Source organism: Bactrocera tryoni, chromosome 4 (genome assembly GCF_016617805.1).
Source record: "Bactrocera tryoni isolate S06 chromosome 4, CSIRO_BtryS06_freeze2, whole genome shotgun sequence".
Lineage (NCBI taxonomy): Eukaryota > Metazoa > Arthropoda > Insecta > Diptera > Tephritidae > Bactrocera > Bactrocera tryoni.
This window is the reverse complement of record NC_052502.1, coordinates 12169824-12192004: the sequence shown is the minus strand read 5'-3', so window position 1 is coordinate 12192004 and position 22181 is coordinate 12169824. Positions and strand designations below refer to the sequence as shown.

Below are 22181 nucleotides of genomic sequence, written 5' to 3'. Positions count from 1 at the left end.
CGAAACCAAAAAAAACTTGCTGAAAAATCAAGATGATGCTCATTGTTTTTTTCGATATTCGTGGTTTTATGCCAAATAAATTTGTTCCAGAGCGACAGACGGTCAATAAGGATTTCTATTTGGTCGTATTGTGGCGTCGAAAATGGCTGGAATTGTGGAAGAACAATGGAAGAACATGGAGCCACGATTGTCACCGCATTTAAAGCCAAAACGCAATGAATACCATCAATCAATCACCTTATTCACAAGATTTCGCTCAGTGTGATTTTTTTTTGTTCCGCAAACTGGAATTTCCGCTCAGTGATACCCGTTTTCAGTCCATGGAAAAGATAAAACGAAATTCGCTGAAGGAGGCGATTACTTTGAAGGCGACGAAATAAATATTTTGCGTTTTATTTGCATTTTCCATAATGTATTTCAGTTGACTTACTTTAATGTTGGATCATTTTTGGAGCGCCATCAGCAAGATGATTGGACCGATTTATACGTCATAGTATATTCATTTGCCAACGCCACGTCACCAGTAATGTTGCTTTTTGATAAACTCAGGGCCCTCATCCAGCTTGTCAAGCATCTCTCTTGTGACTTTTCTCGAAGTCGTTTTTTCAAAAATTTCAGGTATTTCAGTAAGAGTCTAGCCTTTAAACGCTTTATACCAAAACATGTATCAAACTATGTTAAGCCGATCGCTAAGAGGAGTTGAAATCCGCTCCTGTCGCTCTGTTGCCAACAACACCAATTTCAAGCAATGTTTTTTTAAGTTTTTCGACCTTTACTGACTGCTGTGTGCCACTCAAATAATTGTGTTCACCAATATACCACTGCAACATTTCCAATAATTCCATGAAGCTATAATTTCATTGGAAAAACGAAGTTTTCAGCAAACTTCTTATTTAATTTTTTTTTTCATTGTAAAATAAATTTTTTGCTTCGTAAGAAACATCTGCCAAAAACACACTAATTATCACATGGAGATCAAATTAAACACGAACGTATAATACGAAGGGCTGTACCTATCTTTGGAAAAAGTTCGAAGGATCATTCTTCAGCTTTTCAGTTTGGATTGCCATCTAAGGGACAGCACCAAACCTAGCCTAACCCGCATTTTATATGTATATGTGTATGTATATGTGTCTGTTTGTATGTTTAATAACATCTGCTTTACGCCTATTCCATTCCCAACTATTCATATGTGTGTAAATTAAATACAACAATAACAATAATAAAATGTGCAACGAGCTAACGTAATACTTTTCCAAAAAGAGAGATTGATCCGCTTATCATATTCATTTGTGCTTATTGGTAATAACGCTCCACAATCGGCTTAAAATTGAATCGATACGAAATAAAAGTAAACACATTCGGTATTCACCGCAAGACACACGGGTTGAGCCCACACATTGCACACTAATAAGACCCCCGCCCCCCCTGGCGGGAATGCGAGACATTCATTTTCGGCTTCTTGCTCATTCCGCGCACACATTAGCACGCGACGACTTAACGACTTACACTTAGCCAGCCACTCGTTCACACTCTGCGCGACCACAAGTGCACTACAACAAAAGCAAGCGCGCGGCGGACTAAAATTAAGTTGATATAAAACCAAAAACCACAAAAGCGCCAGCGCCAATCAGTTGTCGTATTAAACGCGAACACATTGTCGTTGTTTACCGCAAGCAACGGACTAACGAAACAAAAATTAAACCAACGCTAATCAGACGCAGAGCGTACACGTAACCGCCCCCCTCCGAAAAAAGAAAGAAAAAAGGATTCATTAGCCATGGCTCGTGGTAATTGTGCGCACACCGCCACGCGGGTGGCAATGCTCGGTTTGGTGGTCGCCTGCCTGTTGCACGCTTCGTCGGCGCAATTGTCCTACCACACGGATGCCAATTCGAATTCGTTCACCCTGAAGACACCGGCGCTGCAGCAGAGCTTCTCGCGCGTGTTTGGTGGCCAACAGCAGCAACAACAACGTCAGCAGGCATCGCCTGTTGCCCAACAGCTACAGCAATTCGCCCAGCCATTGTCACAGCCACAGCTGCAACAACAACAACAGTACGCGCAACCACAACAACAACAATTTTCGCAACCGCAACAACAGCAGTATGCGCAGCCCCAGCAATATTCCCCAGCACAGGTGAGTGTTAGCGTGTTTGGTCTTTGTGCCGTCTAATCCGATTTGTAACGGTTGTTCACATCTCGCTTACGATGGCTAAAGCAATGGATTTGAAGTTTTGTAATCAGCAGCAAATAAGCTTTGTGTAAAAGTTCTGTGAAAATAACGGTGGTTTTGTTTGAGGAGGCGCCGCTCTTTGAAAGTAAAGAAAATATGTGTTAGACGCAGATTTTGATTTGGATCTAGGTGATCTTTAGTACTGAGTAAAGTTCCCGGACCACTTTCATTACAGGATGGCCATAGTCGTTACAAAACTCGAAACCTATCGCTAAAGGGGTCTCGGTATCTGAAATTTTAACCATTGATAGAAATTTTATGCGTAATTCCAGTGTACAAAAAACTATAGCGAGTCTCGAATTGATGGAACATCTGCATCTTAAACTGGACGAAAAATTTTGCACAGAGTTGCGGGAGAGTTAAATCTTAACTCGATACTAGGATCTATCAACCAGTCCGAACTTCAGTTCAATAACACGATTTTTCCTAAAGCATTTCTGGTACTTTACTCTAGCAAAATAACTTTGTAGGTTAGGTTAGGTCCGGTTAAGTTAGTCTGGTAGACCAATGAGCCACGCATAGAACACTTTTGGTTCTTTGCTGTACCAGATGGAGTTCAGTACTAAGTCCATAAGGAGTAGTCATCCTTTAGGATGCCTGTGCTTGGCACGAATTTTAACAGACTCTATGGGTTTACTATTGATACCACCTCCAGTGTATCATACCGAGGGGACTCCAGATGTTTACAGCGTAGTCTTGCCAATGCAGAACAGGTGCACAAAAGATGCTCAATTGTTACCATTGTCCCCTGCTCTAGACATTTCCTACACTCTTCTCGTTCTGCGGGTCTGTGTCGCCACCAGACAGTGATCAGTTAGTATTAAGATCATGTTCCTACAGTCTCTTCTATCGAGTGCCAATAGGAAATTTGTGTACTTCCGATCTTCCGATCGTTTCAACGTATTTTGATTTTCCTTACCATGTCGAGATCGTCGTTGAGGCAATGTATGTGTAATGTTTATCCAATATTGATTACGTTTTTTGGAGTTAGCCTCTTTCCATGAGTATGCCACAGTATGGGTCGAATGAGCGGATTGCCATTATATTTTATTCTCCGCAAAGATGTGTTCGGGAATGTTTACTGCATTACTCCCTTCGTAATTACAACTTACTGCGTTCTAACAGCCTGAAAAGTGCGCACTAACAAGGCTTTCCAATGAATCCTGGTAGCTGCCCGTGTACTCTCCGCTACTTTTGTAAATTAGACCGGGCGAGGCATAATATTTCCCTAAGTCTCGCCACCTCGTGAGTATTTTCAGCGCCACCACAAAAGTTCTTCCGGGATTCTCGTTTTGTCCTGCGTACCGAATTCTTGTAGTCCATTAGCAGATGTTTTCATTCGTTCCAACAGTCCTCGCTTTCTGTCAGCTTAGCCCAGTTGAAGCATTCCCGTACTTTGCGTTTGCAAGACCCAAACTCCTTGTTCTACCAGGAACAGGCGCAGCGTAGGGCATTCCTAGTGAAGAGCTGTATTTAGGGCATTCGTACATACAGTTACGGAATTTGAACTTTGTAACTTTAAGCTATATTTCATTCTGACCATATCTCAGGGTTCAAAACCGCTACCTCTACTTCTTCATGCAAACCGTACTGTTGTAGCCTCTATACTTGTAATGTCAAGTATGTACTCTAAGCTCTTACATACTTACTTTTCCTGGTACGAATCGAATGAGTTTTGAACTCAAATTAACTACCTTCTAACACGTCTAAGGGATCCGCTTAAATTTTAAATTAATCTGAAAGGAATTAGCCACTTACCGTTGATCCCTTCCGAGGCTATAAATTTAAATAATGAATATTTACAAAACTTCTAGAAGACGCAATATTATTCTCCTAAACTTATATACTGGTCATTCTAAGAACTGTTTTGTCTGACAATGTTTCCTAACTGCTTACACTACAACATATTATCAACAACAAAACATACGCCGACAAAAAAGTTCTGACGCTGTACTAAAGCGACCCTGAGCTCCAGAGATCAAAACAATTTTCTCACAAAAAAGAAAAAGATTTTATTGAAAAATTCGCGCTTAAGTTCATTTACTCTGCGTTATCAACCATTAACGGTCATCAGATTCACTCGACGAAGAGGAAGACGAGGACGATGAATCTGACGAAGAGTACGATGAACTACTCTGCGAAGAACTACGTGGAGCAGGGGCTCGCTTCTTACGTTCCTCATTTACGAACGGTACACATTCAATGTAATCAGTGATGAATGAATTATCCGCTTCATTGCCTAAGGAATTATCTGCACCCTCTGCCTCTGCCTCTGGGTCGACTTCACGTCTGCGCCTATGTCCCGGCATTTTTAGCGCATCGCCAAAGCCGAAAGCCATATCATTGCTTACCTTGACGCCCATAAATTCGAATTCCTTTTGATTTTGCATGGCTGCACCGTTATCCAGCACCTCCTTCATTTGACCCGCCAACAAAAGTGCGCCGGTTTGGAAGTCCTGCCGGGGGTGGAAGTAAAATAGTTGAATAAATTTTTTTTGAGGTTAGTAGTGAGAAGATAATTGTAAACCACCTGTGGTACCGGCAACGGCAAAGCGTGCACGCAGCAAAATGCAACACTGTGCAGTAAAAATATGAGTTTTTGCATCCTCCGTCCGTCTGCTTTGATTTAGCAAAAGCGACTGTGCGGCATGTAATAATTTATATTCGCAGGTAAGCTTGCTTCGTGTGCAGTTTGCAGGCAATTCGTTTAATTGATGATTAGTGATGATTTGTGGCTATTGAGTGAATATTGATGATATCTCACATTCAATTGCTTGCGGTGGAAAACACCTGTATGCTGATAATTATTATTTTTTGATTTAGGAAAGTTATGAATGCAATGGTGGGAAAGGAAGTAAATCTATTGGGCTGAGGGAATATAGAAAAATGGAGAGTAGTTGTAGAATTGAATATCGAAATAAGATTTTGAAAACTCTTATAATTAATAACTTCTGCAACGACTATGTTGCACCCTCTTAATAGAACTTGACTCCGGAATAGTATGATATGGTCTATATAGTTTAGTGCATAATTTAGAATTAATGTGGAGATTGATTTGGAAATATGTAAATTAAAAGCGGAAACTCTTTGGCAAGTAAGAACAAGTCAACAACATTTTCAAAGATGCGTTTTAAGTCAAAATTTTGAAAATTTATTTTTATTATTTAAAATTGTTGATAATTATTTATAAAAAAAATTACCAGTAGGTAATTATAATAAATTATAGTAAATTCAAGCTTTGAAATTAATTTTTGTTTTTGAAAAATATCGTTTTTGGAAATTTTTTTTTATTATATTCTAAAATTTTCGATAATAAAATTTATTTTTATTATTTAAATTTATTGACAGTTATTTATAAAAAAAATACATGCAGTTAATTATAATAAATTATAATAATTGCAAGCTTTGAATTTCAATTTTGTTTTTGAAAAATATCGGTTTTGGAATTTTTTTTTCTATTATATTCTAAAATTTTCGATAATTAATTATAAAAATTTAAAATTTTTGAAACAAAACATGAATTTAATTAATTTTCGAGAAAGTATTGATATTCGAGAATTTTTATTCTATTCTCTTTCGAAAAACTAGTAATGATTATTTAAAAAGTATCGTTATTGCAAAAAGTTTTTTCTATTTTATTCGAAAAATTATTGATAACTAATTATAAAAAATTCAAGTTTTGAAACAAAACATTATTTTAATTTACTTTTGAACAAATATTGGTATTTTTTAAAAGTATATCGTTTTCGCAAATTTTTAATGGACTTTTTATTGAAAATTTTTTGTGTTTTTTATAATGATTTTGGAAAAAATGGAAATAATTTTTTGTTTCAAAAATTGTTTTTTTTATAATTAATTACCTATAATTAAAAAAAAAATATTTTTTGAAACACAAAATTATTTCTATTTTTTCCAAGAACATTATAAAAAATACAAAAAAAAATTAAAAAAAAAAAAAATTAATTCGATTTTTTCCGAAAAAATTTTGCTAATTAGTTATAAAAAATTAAGTTTTCACATAAAACGTTATCGTAATTTTCGAAAAACTAATGATGAATTGATGAATAAAAAATCAAGTTTTGAAGCGAAGCATTATTTCGTTTTTTTTCGAAAAAAGTATTGGTAATTAATTTGGAAGAAATAAAGTTTTGGTTCAAAAATCACTTTGATTAAACGAAAAGTATTGCAAATCATTTACAAAAAACTCCTTTTTATTTAATTTTTTGGACAAAAATATTGAAAAATAATAACAAAAATTTAGTTTTTTTCAATTTCATGTTCATTTAACTATCCTGTTTAATAGTGACAAAATTTTATTTAATTTTTTTTTTCGATAAAATATTTAAAATTATTTACAAAAAAATCATGTTATATTTAATTTTTTTTTTCGATAAAATATTTAAAATTATTTTCAAAGAAATCACGTTTTGAATTAAAATATTATATCTATCTTTACGCAAAATATTGCTAAGGAATTTCGTTTTGAACAAAACTTACTTAGATATTTTCAAAAAATGATTGAAAAGTAATTTGAAGGAATATAATACTTGTTTGAAGATACATATCTGAAAAACAAAAAATTTTGAAATGCTTTTTTCATAGAGTTAGACCAGATATATAATATTGTATTGCTATTATTATTAAAAAATATAAATATTCATTGCACATTTTAACAAGTGAAAATTTTTAGAATACTATTCAATTACAATTTTGTCTTTCAAATGTGGAAACAACGAGTAAACAGCTTGAAAAAAGCTGAAAAATTATTATCAATATTATAAAATTAAAAATAGTTTCTAACTAAAAATAGTAAGCATGCGTTAGAGATGTTTTCAATTAGGTTTTATTTCCTGTTCCAAAGTTGAATAAAAAAAATATAATTAAAAAAAATAATTTCAGCTTTTATTAAAAAAAAATTTATTTCTTATTATTCAGATATATATTTTTTTTCGAAAAGCAGTTTCTTTATATAAATTAAATACTTTACAACTCTCAGTATTAAAAAAGAGTGAATATAAAATTAAATTTTTTTAGTTAATATTAAATTATTATCACCAATTTCCCAGAGCGAGATACATATAAATAGTTTTGAAGATAAATATATAAATATATAATTAATTTGCTATTTTCAATAAGCAAAAATAAACTAATTAAATATTCTGCACTCCATTTAGTTAAATTAAGCAGTCAATTAAGCCGCTGCTCTGAGTTAAGTTATTGCATTAGTATTATTGCGGTAGTGTATTTAATTTGCGGATGCAATTAAAAATTTCATGAAAAACGAGAACCAAATTTATACTGGAACCATGCCCCTTGTATACGACAAACAAAACCAATCACGCATTATCTCTTTGTATTTAAATTGAATACAATATTAATATAACAATAATCAATTTCATCAGAAGACCATAATCTAATTAAATGCTTATGGCTATTTAATTACTGGCATTGCTATTTCCGCTTCATTTTGATATTGCGTGTTCGATTATCGCCACTTTGACCATATGCAAATTTGAGTGGAGCACGAAATGTATATACACACGTAGTTATGTGTACAAATGTTTCCGTTATTCATGCGGATATTTAATTTTGAGAGTTTATAGAAATCATTTGTAGCCATTATTATATACTATATTCCGCCAGTATGTATCAATGCTTGTATGATATAGTTCCCAAAAAGCTCATGTTAACCTTTTTTTTACTTCAAAATCCCACGAAGTAACTAGAAATTTTCAAATCTTTCTACATTAAAAAATAAATGTTTCTATGGCAATAACTAGAGCATTGAAATATAGTACGTGCTTCAAGATTGAGGCTTTTAATGACCTGGAAGCTTTCTCGAGACAAATTGCATCAGCATTATCCACAATTATTACTTTTAACCGCGAGTATATAAATACTTCGAAATCCTCAAATATTTCGAAACAAGCCTGGGATTCCCAATCCTTTACTCTCTCGAATAAAAAGTCTCTAATGTATTAATTACTACTTGATATGAGAACTTCATGGTTTATTATTAAATATTCGAGCATAATTACGCAAAGGATATAATAAGTAAACCTAATAATTTAGCGATCCCGAAACAGTAACTTTTAAATTCCGATTTTGGTTTGTATGATATTCAAAAGATAATCAAACAAGTAAGTAATGGGCGTAATATAAATAACTGAAAATATTCGGGATTCGAAAACAAAAATGTTTAAAATCCCGAAATTTCGGGATTAATTTTTTTTATTTTAAAAGAACTTATTTTTTTTATAAAAAACTAACTTTTCTTTAAAATACCGAAATTTCGGGATTTAATATTTTTTATTTAAAAAAACGTATTTTTATTAAAAACTAACTTTTGTTTAAAATACCGAAATTTCGGGATTTAATATTTTTTATTTAAAAAAACGTATTTTTTTTATTAAAAACTAACTCAAGCATACATACAAAGTAATTATAACAATTTCGGGATCCCGAAACAGCAATTGACAAAAGCCGATTAGGGTTTATTTGCGATTTACAGAAAATAAAATCAAAAATCTTCAAACATATTAAGTACGCAATATTTGTATGTATATACTATATGACAGGAAATTCAGAAATGTTACTTTCAAAATCCCGAAATTTTGGTATTGAAATAGTTTTTTATTTAAATAAATACCTTTTGCTAAAAGAATTTATTTTTTTTATTTGTTATTTAAAATATATATACAAATATACATGCATATACACGTAGAGGATATATGTACATATGTACATAGGAAGTAAGTGTGATAATTTCGGGATCTCGACACATCATTTGATAAGCCATGATATAATTTTGTTTAATATTTATAGAAAAGTAATCAAAAATATCAAACACGTCAAGGGCGCAACATATAACTGCAAACATTTTCGGGATCCCGTACTGAATATGTTCAAAATCCCGAAAATTAGAGATTTAATTTTGTTTTAATTTAAAAAATACTTCCCACTAAAAGTACTTCTTTGTTTCTTATTAAACAAATGCATTCAATTCGGGATCCCGAACATTAATTTCAAACCACAATTTAGATTAGTTTTCTATTTCAAGAAAAGTATTCTAAAATAACAATCACGTAAAGTGCAACTTTGAAAATGTTCGGGATCCCGAAACAAATTATCCAGATTAGATTTTAAAAATTTTTATCTGATAAAAAGTTCGATAATACCACTGTAAGACCCTACAACTATTTCCAAATCAAGCATTCAAATAAAGGGATTTTTTGCTGGACTTCGATAATACCAAATAAAAAAGTTAAATGAATATTCCAATATTCTCCAAACCAATTAAATAAGTATTTATTTCAAATTTAAGTACATATCACTACAATGAAGCATAAACATATTTTCAAATCAAATGACTTAGTCAATTATCTGTCATCCTCCTTCATCACCCGCTTACTACTTCTCGTCATCACCTGCTTTTATTGCGAAAAGCTTCAGGAAAGCGTCAATGCTAGTCACCACAAACTGAATTATCGCTTGAAGTATATCGCCAAAGTCCATGCCACCATCATCCGCTGCGCGCGCCAAACGCTTGCGGCTACCCGCTTTGCTAGCTGTCAGCGACAAATGCCCGCCATGGCGCAGTGGTGAATCGGCCAACTGTCCAACCGAAGTTAATAAGGCGTTAAAAGGCTGCGAGCCTCGCGCGTCGTGTTGGTGACCGGCTTGCGGTTGTTGTTGGCGCGCACTACGCGCCACAAGCTGAAACGGAATACTCTTAGTGGAATTCTTTCACTAATTTAAACTATTTAATGTATTTTTATTTAGAGCGCAAGTCTCTATTTCGCCTTGGTAATGGACCACCCACCGGCTGCGGTTGCGTTCGTTGCTTCAGCTCCGCGCCACCGAGCCTTAAAGCCGTCGCTCTCGCTTTAAAGCACAGAAGGAAACCTAACACGACAAGGGAAATGCGTAGTGAATTTAATTGCCTGCGTCTCATTTTCGCTTCCAATTATTTTATTTTGCAAATATTTATATATTTGCTGGCTTATTTCTAAGTCGCAACGCCCACGGCGATATCGTCCTCGTTAAGAAGTTGCTATGTGCTCGTCTGCTCGTGCTAAATGACGCGCTGCCTGCTGTGCCGGCTCAATTTCAATTAAATATTCCACGCCATGGAATTCTAATGAAGGCATTTTAAAGCTCACGATAAATACGCGGTTTGATTGTCGTTGCCGTTTAACACGAAGCTGTGTTGTTTTTTGAAGAATTTTAATTGGCGCAAATTAGTGTCGAACATATAAATTGAATGTAGCAGATCTAAAGCGATAATGCGCATAACAATTGCAGTAATTAAGGTTAAATAGAGGAGAGTGACACATCCAATGGCTTAATAGTCACGTCACATAGTTTCTGCCGAGTGCCACTTGACATGTGAATTAGTTGTTTCAGGATACGAGTGAATTAGGCGAAAGTGGATCGACCATCACTTGGCGCTGAGTTAGTTTACACTCATTTCATCGCAGAGAGTGAGAGTTTAGTTGCATGGTTTAGTAGCTAGGTGGCACTGAGTTCGCTCTTTAAGTATTTTTTGTTGAGGGGGTGGAAAATGACTTCCACATCGTCAGTGCTGTTGTCACAGCAACGGTATGTGCCACTTGCAGATCACTAAAAACCCCCCTCTAAATAACCGCCGCCCACCCTGGTATTCCTCGTCTTGTCCATCTTTGTTTTGCTGTTCTTTCCGTTGCGATTTTTATTGTGGTGTGTTCATTTTTGTTCTAATGGGTCTCCGCTTCAAGCTGCTATTTCTGCACGTTGTAACTGTTGCCCTTTAAGAACCCCGAGGTTATCTATGCAAGCAGGGAAGTCACTCGAGGGTTAACACAAGTCCTTATGAGAGCTTATGTTCAGATCCAGGTTCGGCCACGAATCAGGAGCTCGCCTCAGTTGAACCAAAAAAACCAAAAAAAAAGTATGACGACGTGCGTTGAATGTACTTGAAGAACTGCCAGGGTTTTAACGAGACGGAGGAGAGAACAGTATTAGCCTGCTAGCTATTTCGGTAAGATGTCAATCTTAAATACTGAGGTGTTAGAATACTGCCCTCACTAGTCCAGTCCTCACCAGCGCTTTTTCAAACTAATCCGTTTCGGGTTTCCAGTACTTCATAATCAGAATCTAACTGACCTCGATTCCGATGGGCGCTTGCTTAGGATATTCGTCAACGTCTGTGCTCTTCAAGTATAAGACAACATGAAGGGTTAAATAATGCCTTAATATTCCTGAGTGGCCTTTTTACTCCGAGTTCACTGTAGTAAGGAAATTAAAAATCGGTCATATCTGAAGAAATACAAATAAAAAATTAGGTGCCTAAGCAAATTCGTCAAAATTTGTATTAAGTTAAGTGTGGTAGAGTTATAGGCTTGAACTAACCCTCTTATTTCTAAGCTTTGCGGTTATAATACTCACTTGTACCATAATAAACACTTCCTGGTTTAACACTTCAAGCATTATTTGAATCAAATATGAAACCTTGAAGTCATCTACAATCATCACTATCGACGTGAGAAGCTTTTGCCTAGAATATGAATCCATGAAATTACTTCTCCGGCAAAATTTAGTATATTATGGGCTCTACAAGGTCTACTCAGTAAAGCAGTTACTTTGCTTATAGTGAATATTAGATCGTACGGAATATCAAGAAAATATCATTTAACGATATGAACTCTTCTCCATTGTCAAACTTCTCTCAATAACATATGTAAACCCAATGGCACTTCCGCTAGAGATATAGATGAACCTCTCTTCCGGTTTGTCGAGTGTTTCTTTCGAAAATTTAACCCACATTTCAATGTTTACAAGATCCTCTCTTAGAAAAAGAAATTTTAAAAATTTAGTCTTGACTGCAAGTAGAAATAGTTGGACCGTGTTTAATTTACTCAAACAAAACTATGGTTTATAGCATATTTAATACGGAACAATACTTTTCCAGATGTTTCGGTAAAATTTTAAGATTACAATGTGCTAGTATATACGAAATTTATTCCTTAAAACTGCTGAGAATTCCAACTGTACGGTTTAGGAACTAAAAAATCAACTTGGAAAAGCTAAAATTAATTGACGTTACTCACTCAAAGATTCACCTAATCGGCAAATAAGCTCACTGAAGCTAAAAATATGGCGGAAAATTCTCAAAGTAAAACAAGATTGAATGGAAATAAAGAAAAAAGTGTTTTCAAAACATTTTCCAATGATGCTTTAGAACAATAACACTTTATACATACATTTATTTATATAATATTTGAATAATTTTCTAAAAACAGAACAGCTTAACCCCACCGACAACCAAAATAGAATTTCCACTAAGCCACCTCATGATCATTTATCACCTTCAGCATAGAAGTTTTCCTCCATACGCTTCATCATTTCCATCACTGACGCAGCAATATGCTCATACGCATGATTCATCTTCTCGGCAAATTGCTGCATATGCGCACGAAATTCCTCCTCGAGCGCCGCTTGCTCACTCTCACCCAAACCTTCGAGATCGGCAGCTTCCACCTGCCGCCGGCGTCGTCCACTTTTCTTCTTCGATTTGCTGGTGGTGCTCTTCTTGCCACCGGCTGCTTTGCGCGCCTTCATACGCGCGATACGCCGACGTGCCTCATCCACAATATCCTCGCCATCGCCGCCATCTCCAGCGCCACCAGTACCGCCGCCCGTGCCGCCACCAATGCAGGGCGCATTGATGTTGCGCATGAGTTTGGTGAATGTTGTGTGTGGTCCTTTTCCCGCTACACCATCGGGCAGTTCGTCGCTGGTAAGCGAACGTTTGCGCCGCTCATCCGAATCCTCCTCGCTGCTATCGCTGCGTTGTATCATAGCTTCGCCCATACCGACTGCGGTCTTCGAGTGCATGCTCATACCGGGTAGTTGAAAGCCGAAATCTTTGTGTGCGGCGGCGCCTTTCTGCATGATCTCGCCCATTTTCATAGCCATGTCCATTGCGCCCGCGGCTACCTGCTCTAAGTAGTTCTAAGTGGTTGGGGAAAAAAGTGTTTTTTCAGTTGTTTGAGTAACGGTATTAGGTGCTTACCTGTGGGGCAGCTGCCACTGTCATTAGTTGAGACACACAGCAGCACAGCGCAAGTACTGCGAGGCTACTAGTTCGACACGACGATCGCTCGATCTTCATTTTGTGGTATTTCCAATATTAGCGGTCCGTTTCGAGAGCACTTTCTTGAGCGGCGTTCGGCTGACTCAACCCGAATGACATTTTGAAGTATTTATTTATGAGTTTTTGATCTCAGAAATTTTGCAAATTATTATTATTTTTACTTCTATTATTTTTCATCTAATTTTTTTGTGCGCTTCTAGCTCTATGCGCTGTGTACCGTTATCGCTCCATCGCGTTGCCAGCATTTAATTGCTATCGGGAAGCCTTTGTCTGCCAGTGCAAGTGTCATGCATCAGTTCGGCTTGCATACCGAAGTGCAGTCGGTCTCAGCACATTTGCATAACATCAACTACAAACACACATACAAACACATATGCGTGTGCCTGCCTCGGAGATAAGCAATTTGTTAATGTTGTTTACTGTTTTTTGCTGTTCATTCGCAAATGTAAACATTCTAGTTTATCTTTGATCTCAATTCAATTGCCATGAAATTGTTTAATTTCAGTGAGAATTAATTTTATTCATTTATATAACATCGAGGCGTTGTGCTCATCAGTATTCATTGCATAATCGGCTTGATTTGACAAGGAATTATGCAATTTGTTATTGTAAATGTGTTAATATGCAAGAGCTTGACAGATTGTCGATATAACTTGTGGCATGCTAAATTCAATTTAAATAATTGAAAATTTGAAAAATTAAAAAAATTAACAATAATTGGAAAAGTTGAAATTAGTATATATTTTTTTTTTCATATAACTGCAAAATTAAAATTTTAAAAATATTGATTGATTTTTGATTTTTCAAATTCATTTTTTTAAGTTAAAAAATTTTAAGTTTTTGCTATTTTTTAACAAAAAGTCTTAAATATTACATAAAAATAAATTTTTGAAATTAAAAAAATTAATATATTTAATTTTTGCTTTAAAAATATTGATTGAAAAACTGTTTAAAAAAATAATTTAAAAAATTAAATGATTAGATTAAATTTTTAATTTTTAATTATTTTTTGTTAATTAAATTTTTAATTTTTTTAATTAATTTTTTTTGAATTAAATTTTTGATTTCTTAAATTATTTTTTTAATGAATTAAATTTAAATTAATTTTTTTAACTAAAAATTAAAAATTTAAATTTAATTAATTAATTTTTAAATGATTTCTTTGGGTAAACAGGTTTTCAATCAATATTTTTTAAAGCAAAAATTATATATATTAATTTTTTTATTTCAAAAATTTTTTTTATATAATATTTAAGACTTTTTGTTAAAAAATAGTAAAAAATTAAAATTTGTTAACTTAAAGAAATTAATTTAAAAAATCAAAAAATTAATTTAATTAATTAATTGGTTAAAAAAAATTATTTTTTATTATTTTTTAACAAAAAGTCTTAACTGTTATATAACAATAAATTTTTGAAATTTAAAAAATATATACCTTTCATTTTTGGTTTTAAAAATTTTGATTTATTTTACTATACTAAATTTTTTAAATTAATATCTTCAATTTTTGTTTTAAAAAACATTGATTGAAAACCTGTTTATAAGTAAAATATTTACATCATGTTTTAATTTTTTTTTAATTTTAAGACATGGAATTAGTTTAATTTATAAACGAGCCAACTACTTAAAATCAAAAAAAATCATATTAAGATATGATGCATTTCGAGGTTTCCTACTTTTTTAAAGAAAAAAACAGATAAACTTCAAATTTAATAGGAAATATTTATTATCTTTCCAAAGAACACTCTTTGGCATTAATTTTTTGAAGATTACATACATATTTCAAATGTTGGTCGCGGCTACGTCTCAGATGGTCCATCCGTTAAAATGGATGGTTCATCGTATAGCCCATCCATCTGGTGAAAATTAAAATAAAACGGCTGAACAAATTTGTATTGGCCGCAAGACGCTTTGCTGACTTATAACATCAAAAACTGGAGCTCAGTTTTTTTGGTTTCACAAAGAATAGTAGTCTAATTGGGATCTCTCGATTTCAACCTAACCTATTGTATATTATCTGAACCCATACAATTTTTCAAAGATTTATTAAACCACTCATGCCAAATGTGTTCTCCAAAGTGAACATTTCGGTTTCGATGCATAAGAAGAGACAAATTTTTTATGATCTCATGATCATATTGACGATTCAACGAATACCTTCTTATGCTCCAAAATATGTATCATAACATAAATATTTTGTATAAAACGAGTTTTTAATTAGAGGGTATATTAAATTTGCCACGAAGTTTGTAACTGCTAGAAATAAGTGACGGAGAATCTATAAAATAAATTATCAGCGCCATGTGCTGAGTTGATGTAGCCGTCTGTATACTCACGAACTAGTTTCTCAGTTTTTGAGATAACGATCTGCATAGGACCACTGTAGGACCACTATAGGACCACTGTAGGATGTAATGGTAGGATTTAACTGTCATAGAAACTGATCGGTCAAATTTAAGCACTTGTATGGAAAACTTTATCATTTGAAAAAATATTTCATAAAATTTGGCATAGATGATTGCTCAAGGTAACGAGATTATTCAACCTAATTATTCCCATCGGGCTACTATAGCACAAACTGACCGATCAAAGTCGAGAAAAATATCTTTTTAAGCCCTTTTATGCTATTAAGTAGAAATGCAAAGAAAATTCGTCGGCATATCAAGTATTCTAAAAAAGGTCTCTTCTCCACCAGTTCAAATATTACGCGAAGCGAAATGAAATAAAATGGATTTTTTTACATTTTTGAAATTGAGAAACAATGACTTAAGCATTAAGCAAAATTTTCGTAAAAGCCAGATTTCGCCAAATTAAAGTCAATTTATTCCAAAAAACGTTTTAAGTTATTATTTTTAGTATAAGTATATGTTTTCTATAACATCGTCCCTTCGAAGGTCCGCTTTTATAGGAAAACATTTGAAACTGCGAACAAGCCTCTTACATTGAAAGGATTGTCTTTTTAGATGGCATAGATGGAGTAGGCTCTCTCTTTTATCGATATAACTTTTTCTCATTGTCCAGAGAGAGCCGAACACTTGATAAACATCAATAGTGGAATCTAATTTTCGAATGGGCGGCAGAAAAGGCAGAAATGGTCACGCACTGAGAAATACTATGAAAGTATTCTTAGTTGATTATTTATAGCTTTAAGTAGTAAACATATGTAGATCTTCGATTTCTCTACGAGATTTTTCAATTTCACTAAACGAAAGTAATACCTGGAGCTACTTGAATCACTGACAAACTTGTATCAAACTTCTTTGGGCACTACCTTTCCAATACGTTAAAATATCTGCACAAAACTAGCAAATACAATATATTAAAATTTACCAACAAAGCAGACAATGATTCGACAACCTTTCGGCTAAGCTATATCTTTAAAAGTAATGATAAAATTCTGATAAGAGATCTCCGAGCTCAAACTTGTTCCAAAGAAACCAGAAATTTGGTTCAAGCAGGTACTTTAGTAACAAAATAATAATCAAGTATACAGGTTCTTCTTTATCGGATTAAATTTTCGGCTTAATAAACACCCTTGTTCTAGCGAACGGATTATAAACACTGTCTAAACTGCAGAACTGAACACAAAACATGAGAAATATTTAAATGTCACAGCGACAAAAGTGAAAACTTAACTTTGCTTTTTCATTCTATATCTGTTTTGTTCAATAAATGTTAAATAAAAATAAAAGTCCCCTAAAAAATCTGTGTAAAAAATCTTACGTTCTCAAGAAAATAGAAAAAACGCTCCGCAGTCAGAATAATTCACTATCCATTACCAAACCCAGAGATGCATACATCCGAAGTGGAAAATTACGTAACAAATCTCGCACACCAAAAGAATAAATTACACTCTCAAACTAATTGTTCGCCATCACTCTCTCGTTTCAGTACTCCCAGGCAGCTGAGGCCCAGTCGCCCTACCAACAACAAGCGCTGCAATATGCCCAGCAATCCTATCCCTACGCCCAGCAGTACGCCACACAGGCCACGCCCACCTATGCCGGTCAACAGGTCGCACAGGATCATTATGCGCAAACGTTGCAACAAATCCAACAGCAACAACAACTGCAAGAGCAACTGTTGCAGGCACAGCAATATACGACGGCATCGCCGAAGACCGCGCAGCCGCAGCAAGTCGATCAGCTGCAGGCCGCCTATCTTGCCTACCAACAACAACAGCAACAGCAGCAATTGCAACAGCAACAACAATTACAACAGCAGCAGCAACAACAGCAACAGCAGTATGTGAGCCAACAGGATTACCAACAGCAACTGTTGCGTCAGCTCTACAACGAACACCGGCCCACCGCAGCCGCTTTCAGAGCGGGCGCCAGTCACCAAACTAGCCCGATCTACACCAGCACCGATTATGCCAACTACATGCAACGCCAACAACAATTGGCTGAACGTCAGTACGCCACTGCGCCCACCGCCGCCACTTATGCCGCCAAGAACGGTCTGAGCACCTCGCCCATACCGCCGACTGTGGGTAGCGGCAGCGTTACCAGCACCACCGAGAAACTCTTGGGCGTGCAGTACTCGCCATCGGACAAAGTGTCGCACGTCAAGTTCTCCAGCGGTAATCTGCAGTACAACTTCTAAGTGCGCGGGCGGCTCGTGGTCTGAGTTGTAAAGATAGTTAGATGAGATGAGATGAAATGGCGGCTTTTCGGCAAAGATGTTCCTCGAAATTTTTGGATTTTAGTGGAAAATTAATTCCTAACAAGTGCTCAGGGACTACAGTGTAGTTCAAGTGCTCTTGGTACACTTGCGAGCTAAAAAATATATGAAAATGAGTGCCTTTTCGAATCAAATAATTTGTATTTATAGCAACAGTCATCTAAATTTAAGTTCTCTTCTTTATTTAATTTATGCAGGTAGTGAAATTTCTTTCAAATTGTTCGATTAGACACACACTGACTGTTGTACAAAATCCTCTAATAAAAAAACATATGAATATGTACTTGACATCGTACATCTCTTTCTTCGGAAATCAGGTAAGGAATGGCTTTGCTGGAAAATGTTTCAAAAAAAAATCTCAAAAACAAGAAAATAATATATTTACAACACATATTACTCTAGCAGTGGAACTTCCATGACTATCTCAAACAGTACCTATACTTTCCACCTAAGATTCTTATAAGAGATCTTCAGTTTCACAATTTTAACTTAATTTTTTTATGCACAGACTATAGTTTGCCACAAAATTCGTCGTTTTGCAGTACCATAAAACTATATTTCTAAGGTTTACAGAGTTTCTTCGCAGCTTAGTTTTTGGTTTTTGACCAATTTATGTTATTGCTTCGTCAAACTTTTTGAAATAAACTTTAACTTGAGAACCATCAGTCAAAAGTCTAGAAGATACACAATGACAGAGCATCTTTTCAATGATATTCTCAACTTCTTGGAAGCATACGTCTCCATATTATTCCACATATCATTGATGAAGATCATTTGAGGAAAACTAATGTTCAAGAAAAAAAATCGGTTTTCTTGTTCGAGATAATAAGAGTGATAACCTTTCTTAACGGAACAAATCTGTGGATATAGTATGACGACGTGTTTGTACTGAGAGAAAAGTAGTCTTCAAAAACAAAAAACAACTTATAACCGCCGAGTTGTGTTCCAAGAAAATATTTCTGTTTGACTTATTCAGTTACGTTGAGGCTGGTTTTATAATATTATTCACCTGATCTAATTTTTCTAAGCTCCACAAAACTAGGTCAATAAAAAACCCCAATTTCCTTTTCTTCAATGCATAAGAATTATTTATCTTCAATACAATTTTGTTTCATAATTATTTATAATATCGTGTTTCACATTATCAAGAAGCTCCACAACCCTTTATTCCTAAGGCAAAGTTAGGCTTGTCAGCTGTTTTCAAAAAGTATACGCCTTTTGCATGCAACGGCACTGGATCTCCCATAAGTATACGCTCACCAGTGCAATTTTTGGCTTTCACATCCTCGTAGGAATTACAGGCACTTGCATGGAACCCCTTTTCACTATTGATAGATTCGGCGAAGTATTCATGAGACCGACCGTGGCTGCAGCCAGCTGGAAAGAAAAATGGAGAACAAAACAAACGTTAGTGTGATTTTAATATTAAATCTAATATTTTTAGAACAGAACCACACCTTCCCTGCTAGGAACTATATATTATCAGATATTTAAGACAAATAATGTATAATAATCTCCTAAAGTAGAGTCTTTCAGATATTTCGGCGTAAAACTAAACATTCGCTCAAAATCACGATATATTTTTGAGCCAAGGACACGCTAACCTAAAATTAATCTCTTGTCTATAGGGGTCTCTTATAAAATCGGTTGAAATTTTAGAAATTACTGGTGAGAAGTTTCGTTGACGTGTCTAATAGGCTCTCAGAACCTCTGATTACACCGGACATAGAGGTGATCGCGCATGGACGGTAAGACTACTTTGAAGTACACTGAAGTCTAACACCCTACCAATTTCCCTGTTTTCCCATGAATACCTTTTGATATGTGCTAGAAATCTAAAGAGAGAAGTTTTTAGATTTCAAGAAAAAATTTTCACGATAGGAATGCGGTTGAAGATTTGTCATTGCCTGCAAAAGGGAAGACTTTGGTGGATGGAATAAGATAATATTGATATTGCTTGGAACCAAGACTGGACCTAGCTAGAACCTAGAACCTTGCTCATTCGGCCAGTCTGCCAAATTTCTAATTTTTAACGTTCCTGGAAGTTAGCTCGACAAACGAATTAAAACTCGAATACATTTTCAAGACTACTTCCTAATATTCAAATATCCTTCACGGCACATACTAAAAATCTTCGCCAACTCGCTGCAACCCGGCTGTGGTGCACGTCCGCCATTCGGATAGAAATCAACAGAACCAATCGGTTTCTGGAAACCCAAAACACCAGCACAGCTATGAATTACATCAACGAACTCCGCATCGGTGGCATCCAAATGATTCTCAGGCCCAATACAGTTCTCAAAAGCGGGGCGTGCCGGATCAAGTCCTGCAATATTAACATATTTCTATAAAAGAACCACGGGTAAGTAGCATAAAACTCACCCGTTATACGTCCCACGCGATGTCTGGCATACGAACCGGCATAGCCCATAATGTGCGCACCCAAGCTGTGCCCAATCAAATGTATGCGCTGCGGATCGGCTTGGCGCTCCTCCACCAGCGAATCAATCAGACGCGACACAGCGCGTCCCACATGTATGGCATAACGCGCCGGCTTCAAATAATAAATGCTATCCGCCTGATCGCGCCAATTTATGGCAAACACATTGAGCTTACCGCGCTTCGTGTAGGCCTCGCGTATCGACTGTATCGAACGGCTCTGTGTGCTCGACTTCCAACCGTGCACCAACATCTTTGTATCCAACTCAGGTTTGAACTCGGCCAACAGCTCGTCCCACTCATCGATTTCATGACGCTGTTGCGGCGTAGCTTCGTCGTAGTGTTCGATGGAGAAATTGCTGATGAAGGGAGTTGGGTTGCTATGGGTGTGTGGTGGAGGGAATAATTTTCGATTTTAAACACAAAATTGCGCGCTTACCCGGTATAGTATTCGAATTGTATGAACATTGGCATATTGCGCTCGACCTCTGGCGGCGGTTCGAGTAGATAGGCCAACTCCGCATCGCCATCGCCATTCGCCATGTACATCCACGTGGTATTGTAGTCCTCATCGCGTAACGGTATGTGCGTGCGTACGCCAACTGTCAGAATTGAATTAATTAATAAAACGCCTATAACTGTAAATGCGCTTACATACACAGTGCCCAGACGGGGCGCACCACCTTAACAATCGCTGCGATGCCCGTCACAAGCCATTGGAGCAGCACGAAAGTGCCGGAAATTTCATTGCGACACGGATGTATGATATTGCAGATGCAAGCCACCGCATTGGCCATCGCTCCTTATTGACTTTTCGAAAATAATTGGTGAAACCTTTGAACTCTGTGTGCGGCTTAACAGTAGCAATCAAGGAAATGCGTGCGCCTGTGGCAGCGCCTCGACTGAAGTTTCTCAACTGATTTCAACTTTTTGCGCATATGAGAGGTGATTGGGTAGCTGCCCTCAGCATTTGGTGATCATACATATGTCATATATGTGCATATATATTTGGGCTATAAGGTGCATATGTAACAATTTGCAAGTAAATAGTCTTTAGGGCCCTTTATACGAGGGCGGTATGTTAAGGAAGTGAGTTTTGAATTTTTTCACTCTGACAACTTTCTTGCTGATTGCTGTGAGAAAATGTTGAATATTGACGGTCACTGTTACAATCACTCACTCTCTTTTACCGGCGAGGAAGAAGCCGTTGGAGGAGAGGGGCAGTGAGCTTCTTTACGGATGGGTCAAAGCTTGGAGGGAAAGTTGGTGGAGGGGTTTACTGTCAGGAGCTCTCTATCAACTCCAGCTTCGGACTTCCTGACTATTGCAGAGTTTTCCAAGCCAAGGTGTAGCCGGTAGAGTTACTGCTCCTGAGGGCAGTCTTTAGAGAAGTGACCTTTCACGCAGATGGAACTCATTAACAGTGCGATCAGGTTTGGCCAAAGAGTGCCTAACCTCGCTATTAATAGCATCGAGTGCCTTTGTAATAAATCTGATATGGGTGCAGGAAACTATAAAGGTAATGAGCTAAAAAGAAAAGGCGCCCTAAAACCGATTGGGCGGTGCTCCCCTATCCTCGTGTGTTCTATCACTAAATATCTGGGCTTCGCGGAAGCTTGGCCAGCACTGCGCCACTATTGGTATATGTACTGTCGTAAAAGTCTTTTGGCCAAGATTGATCACAACAAA

General features: G+C 35.9%; 5 protein-coding genes across 5 annotated transcripts; 1 reads left to right on the top strand and 4 right to left on the bottom strand.

Moving 5' to 3' along the window:
* The first annotated feature begins 1780 nt into the window (after nt 1-1780).
* On the top strand, nt 1781-18341 carry LOC120775759 (adenylate cyclase, terminal-differentiation specific). The gene is made up of 2 exons (XM_040106092.1): nt 1781-2140; nt 17262-18341. The coding sequence occupies exons 1-2, from the start codon at nt 1781-1783 to the stop codon at nt 17973-17975; spliced, it is 1074 nt and encodes a 357-aa protein (XP_039962026.1). The 3' UTR covers nt 17976-18341.
* LOC120775762 lies at nt 4230-4861 on the bottom strand. The gene is made up of 2 exons (XM_040106094.1): nt 4767-4861; nt 4230-4692 (listed from the first exon to the last, which is right to left on the bottom strand). The coding sequence occupies exons 1-2, from the start codon at nt 4839-4841 to the stop codon at nt 4297-4299; spliced, it is 471 nt and encodes a 156-aa protein (XP_039962028.1). The 5' UTR covers nt 4842-4861; the 3' UTR covers nt 4230-4296.
* Nucleotides 9526-10330, bottom strand: LOC120775763. Its single transcript, XM_040106095.1, has 2 exons — nt 10059-10330; nt 9526-9952 (listed from the first exon to the last, which is right to left on the bottom strand). The coding sequence occupies exons 1-2, from the start codon at nt 10188-10190 to the stop codon at nt 9647-9649; spliced, it is 438 nt and encodes a 145-aa protein (XP_039962029.1). The 5' UTR covers nt 10191-10330; the 3' UTR covers nt 9526-9646.
* Nucleotides 12445-13441, bottom strand: LOC120775760. The gene is made up of 2 exons (XM_040106093.1): nt 13290-13441; nt 12445-13228 (listed from the first exon to the last, which is right to left on the bottom strand). The coding sequence occupies exons 1-2, from the start codon at nt 13386-13388 to the stop codon at nt 12572-12574; spliced, it is 756 nt and encodes a 251-aa protein (XP_039962027.1). The 5' UTR covers nt 13389-13441; the 3' UTR covers nt 12445-12571.
* An 831-nt stretch (nt 18342-19172) lies between the features above and the next one.
* LOC120775135 (pancreatic triacylglycerol lipase-like) lies at nt 19173-21351 on the bottom strand. The gene is made up of 5 exons (XM_040105166.1): nt 21151-21351; nt 20932-21094; nt 20436-20872; nt 20179-20379; nt 19173-19430 (listed from the first exon to the last, which is right to left on the bottom strand). Exons 1-5 carry the CDS (start codon nt 21287-21289, stop codon nt 19198-19200), a joined length of 1173 nt encoding a protein of 390 aa, XP_039961100.1. The 5' UTR covers nt 21290-21351; the 3' UTR covers nt 19173-19197.
* Between the last annotated feature and the right edge of the window lie 830 nt (nt 21352-22181).

What these genes read in the sequence shown, in the direction of transcription:
- LOC120775759 (XM_040106092.1), top strand. Translation starts at nt 1,781, where the DNA reads ATGGCTCGTGGTAATTGTGCGCACACCGCCACGCGGGTGGCAATGCTC. An exon ending in AGCAATATTCCCCAGCACAG is followed by an intron (nt 2,141 to 17,261) that starts GTGAGTGTTAGC and finishes CTCTCGTTTCAG; the next exon opens with TACTCCCAGGCAGCTGAGGC.
- LOC120775762 (XM_040106094.1), bottom strand. Translation starts at nt 4,841, where the DNA reads ATGCAAAAACTCATATTTTTACTGCACAGTGTTGCATTTTGCTGCGTG. An exon ending in TGCCGTTGCCGGTACCACAG is followed by an intron (nt 4,693 to 4,766) that starts GTGGTTTACAAT and finishes CACCCCCGGCAG; the next exon opens with GACTTCCAAACCGGCGCACT.
- LOC120775763 (XM_040106095.1), bottom strand. Translation starts at nt 10,190, where the DNA reads ATGAGACGCAGGCAATTAAATTCACTACGCATTTCCCTTGTCGTGTTA. An exon ending in AACGAACGCAACCGCAGCCG is followed by an intron (nt 9,953 to 10,058) that starts GTGGGTGGTCCA and finishes ATTCCGTTTCAG; the next exon opens with CTTGTGGCGCGTAGTGCGCG.
- LOC120775760 (XM_040106093.1), bottom strand. Translation starts at nt 13,388, where the DNA reads ATGAAGATCGAGCGATCGTCGTGTCGAACTAGTAGCCTCGCAGTACTT. An exon ending in CAGTGGCAGCTGCCCCACAG is followed by an intron (nt 13,229 to 13,289) that starts GTAAGCACCTAA and finishes CCAACCACTTAG; the next exon opens with AACTACTTAGAGCAGGTAGC.
- LOC120775135 (XM_040105166.1), bottom strand. Translation starts at nt 21,289, where the DNA reads ATGGCCAATGCGGTGGCTTGCATCTGCAATATCATACATCCGTGTCGC. An exon ending in GCGCCCCGTCTGGGCACTGT is followed by an intron (nt 21,095 to 21,150) that starts GTATGTAAGCGC and finishes CAATTCTGACAG; the next exon opens with TTGGCGTACGCACGCACATA. An exon ending in CAATTCGAATACTATACCGG is followed by an intron (nt 20,873 to 20,931) that starts GTAAGCGCGCAA and finishes ACACACCCATAG; the next exon opens with CAACCCAACTCCCTTCATCA.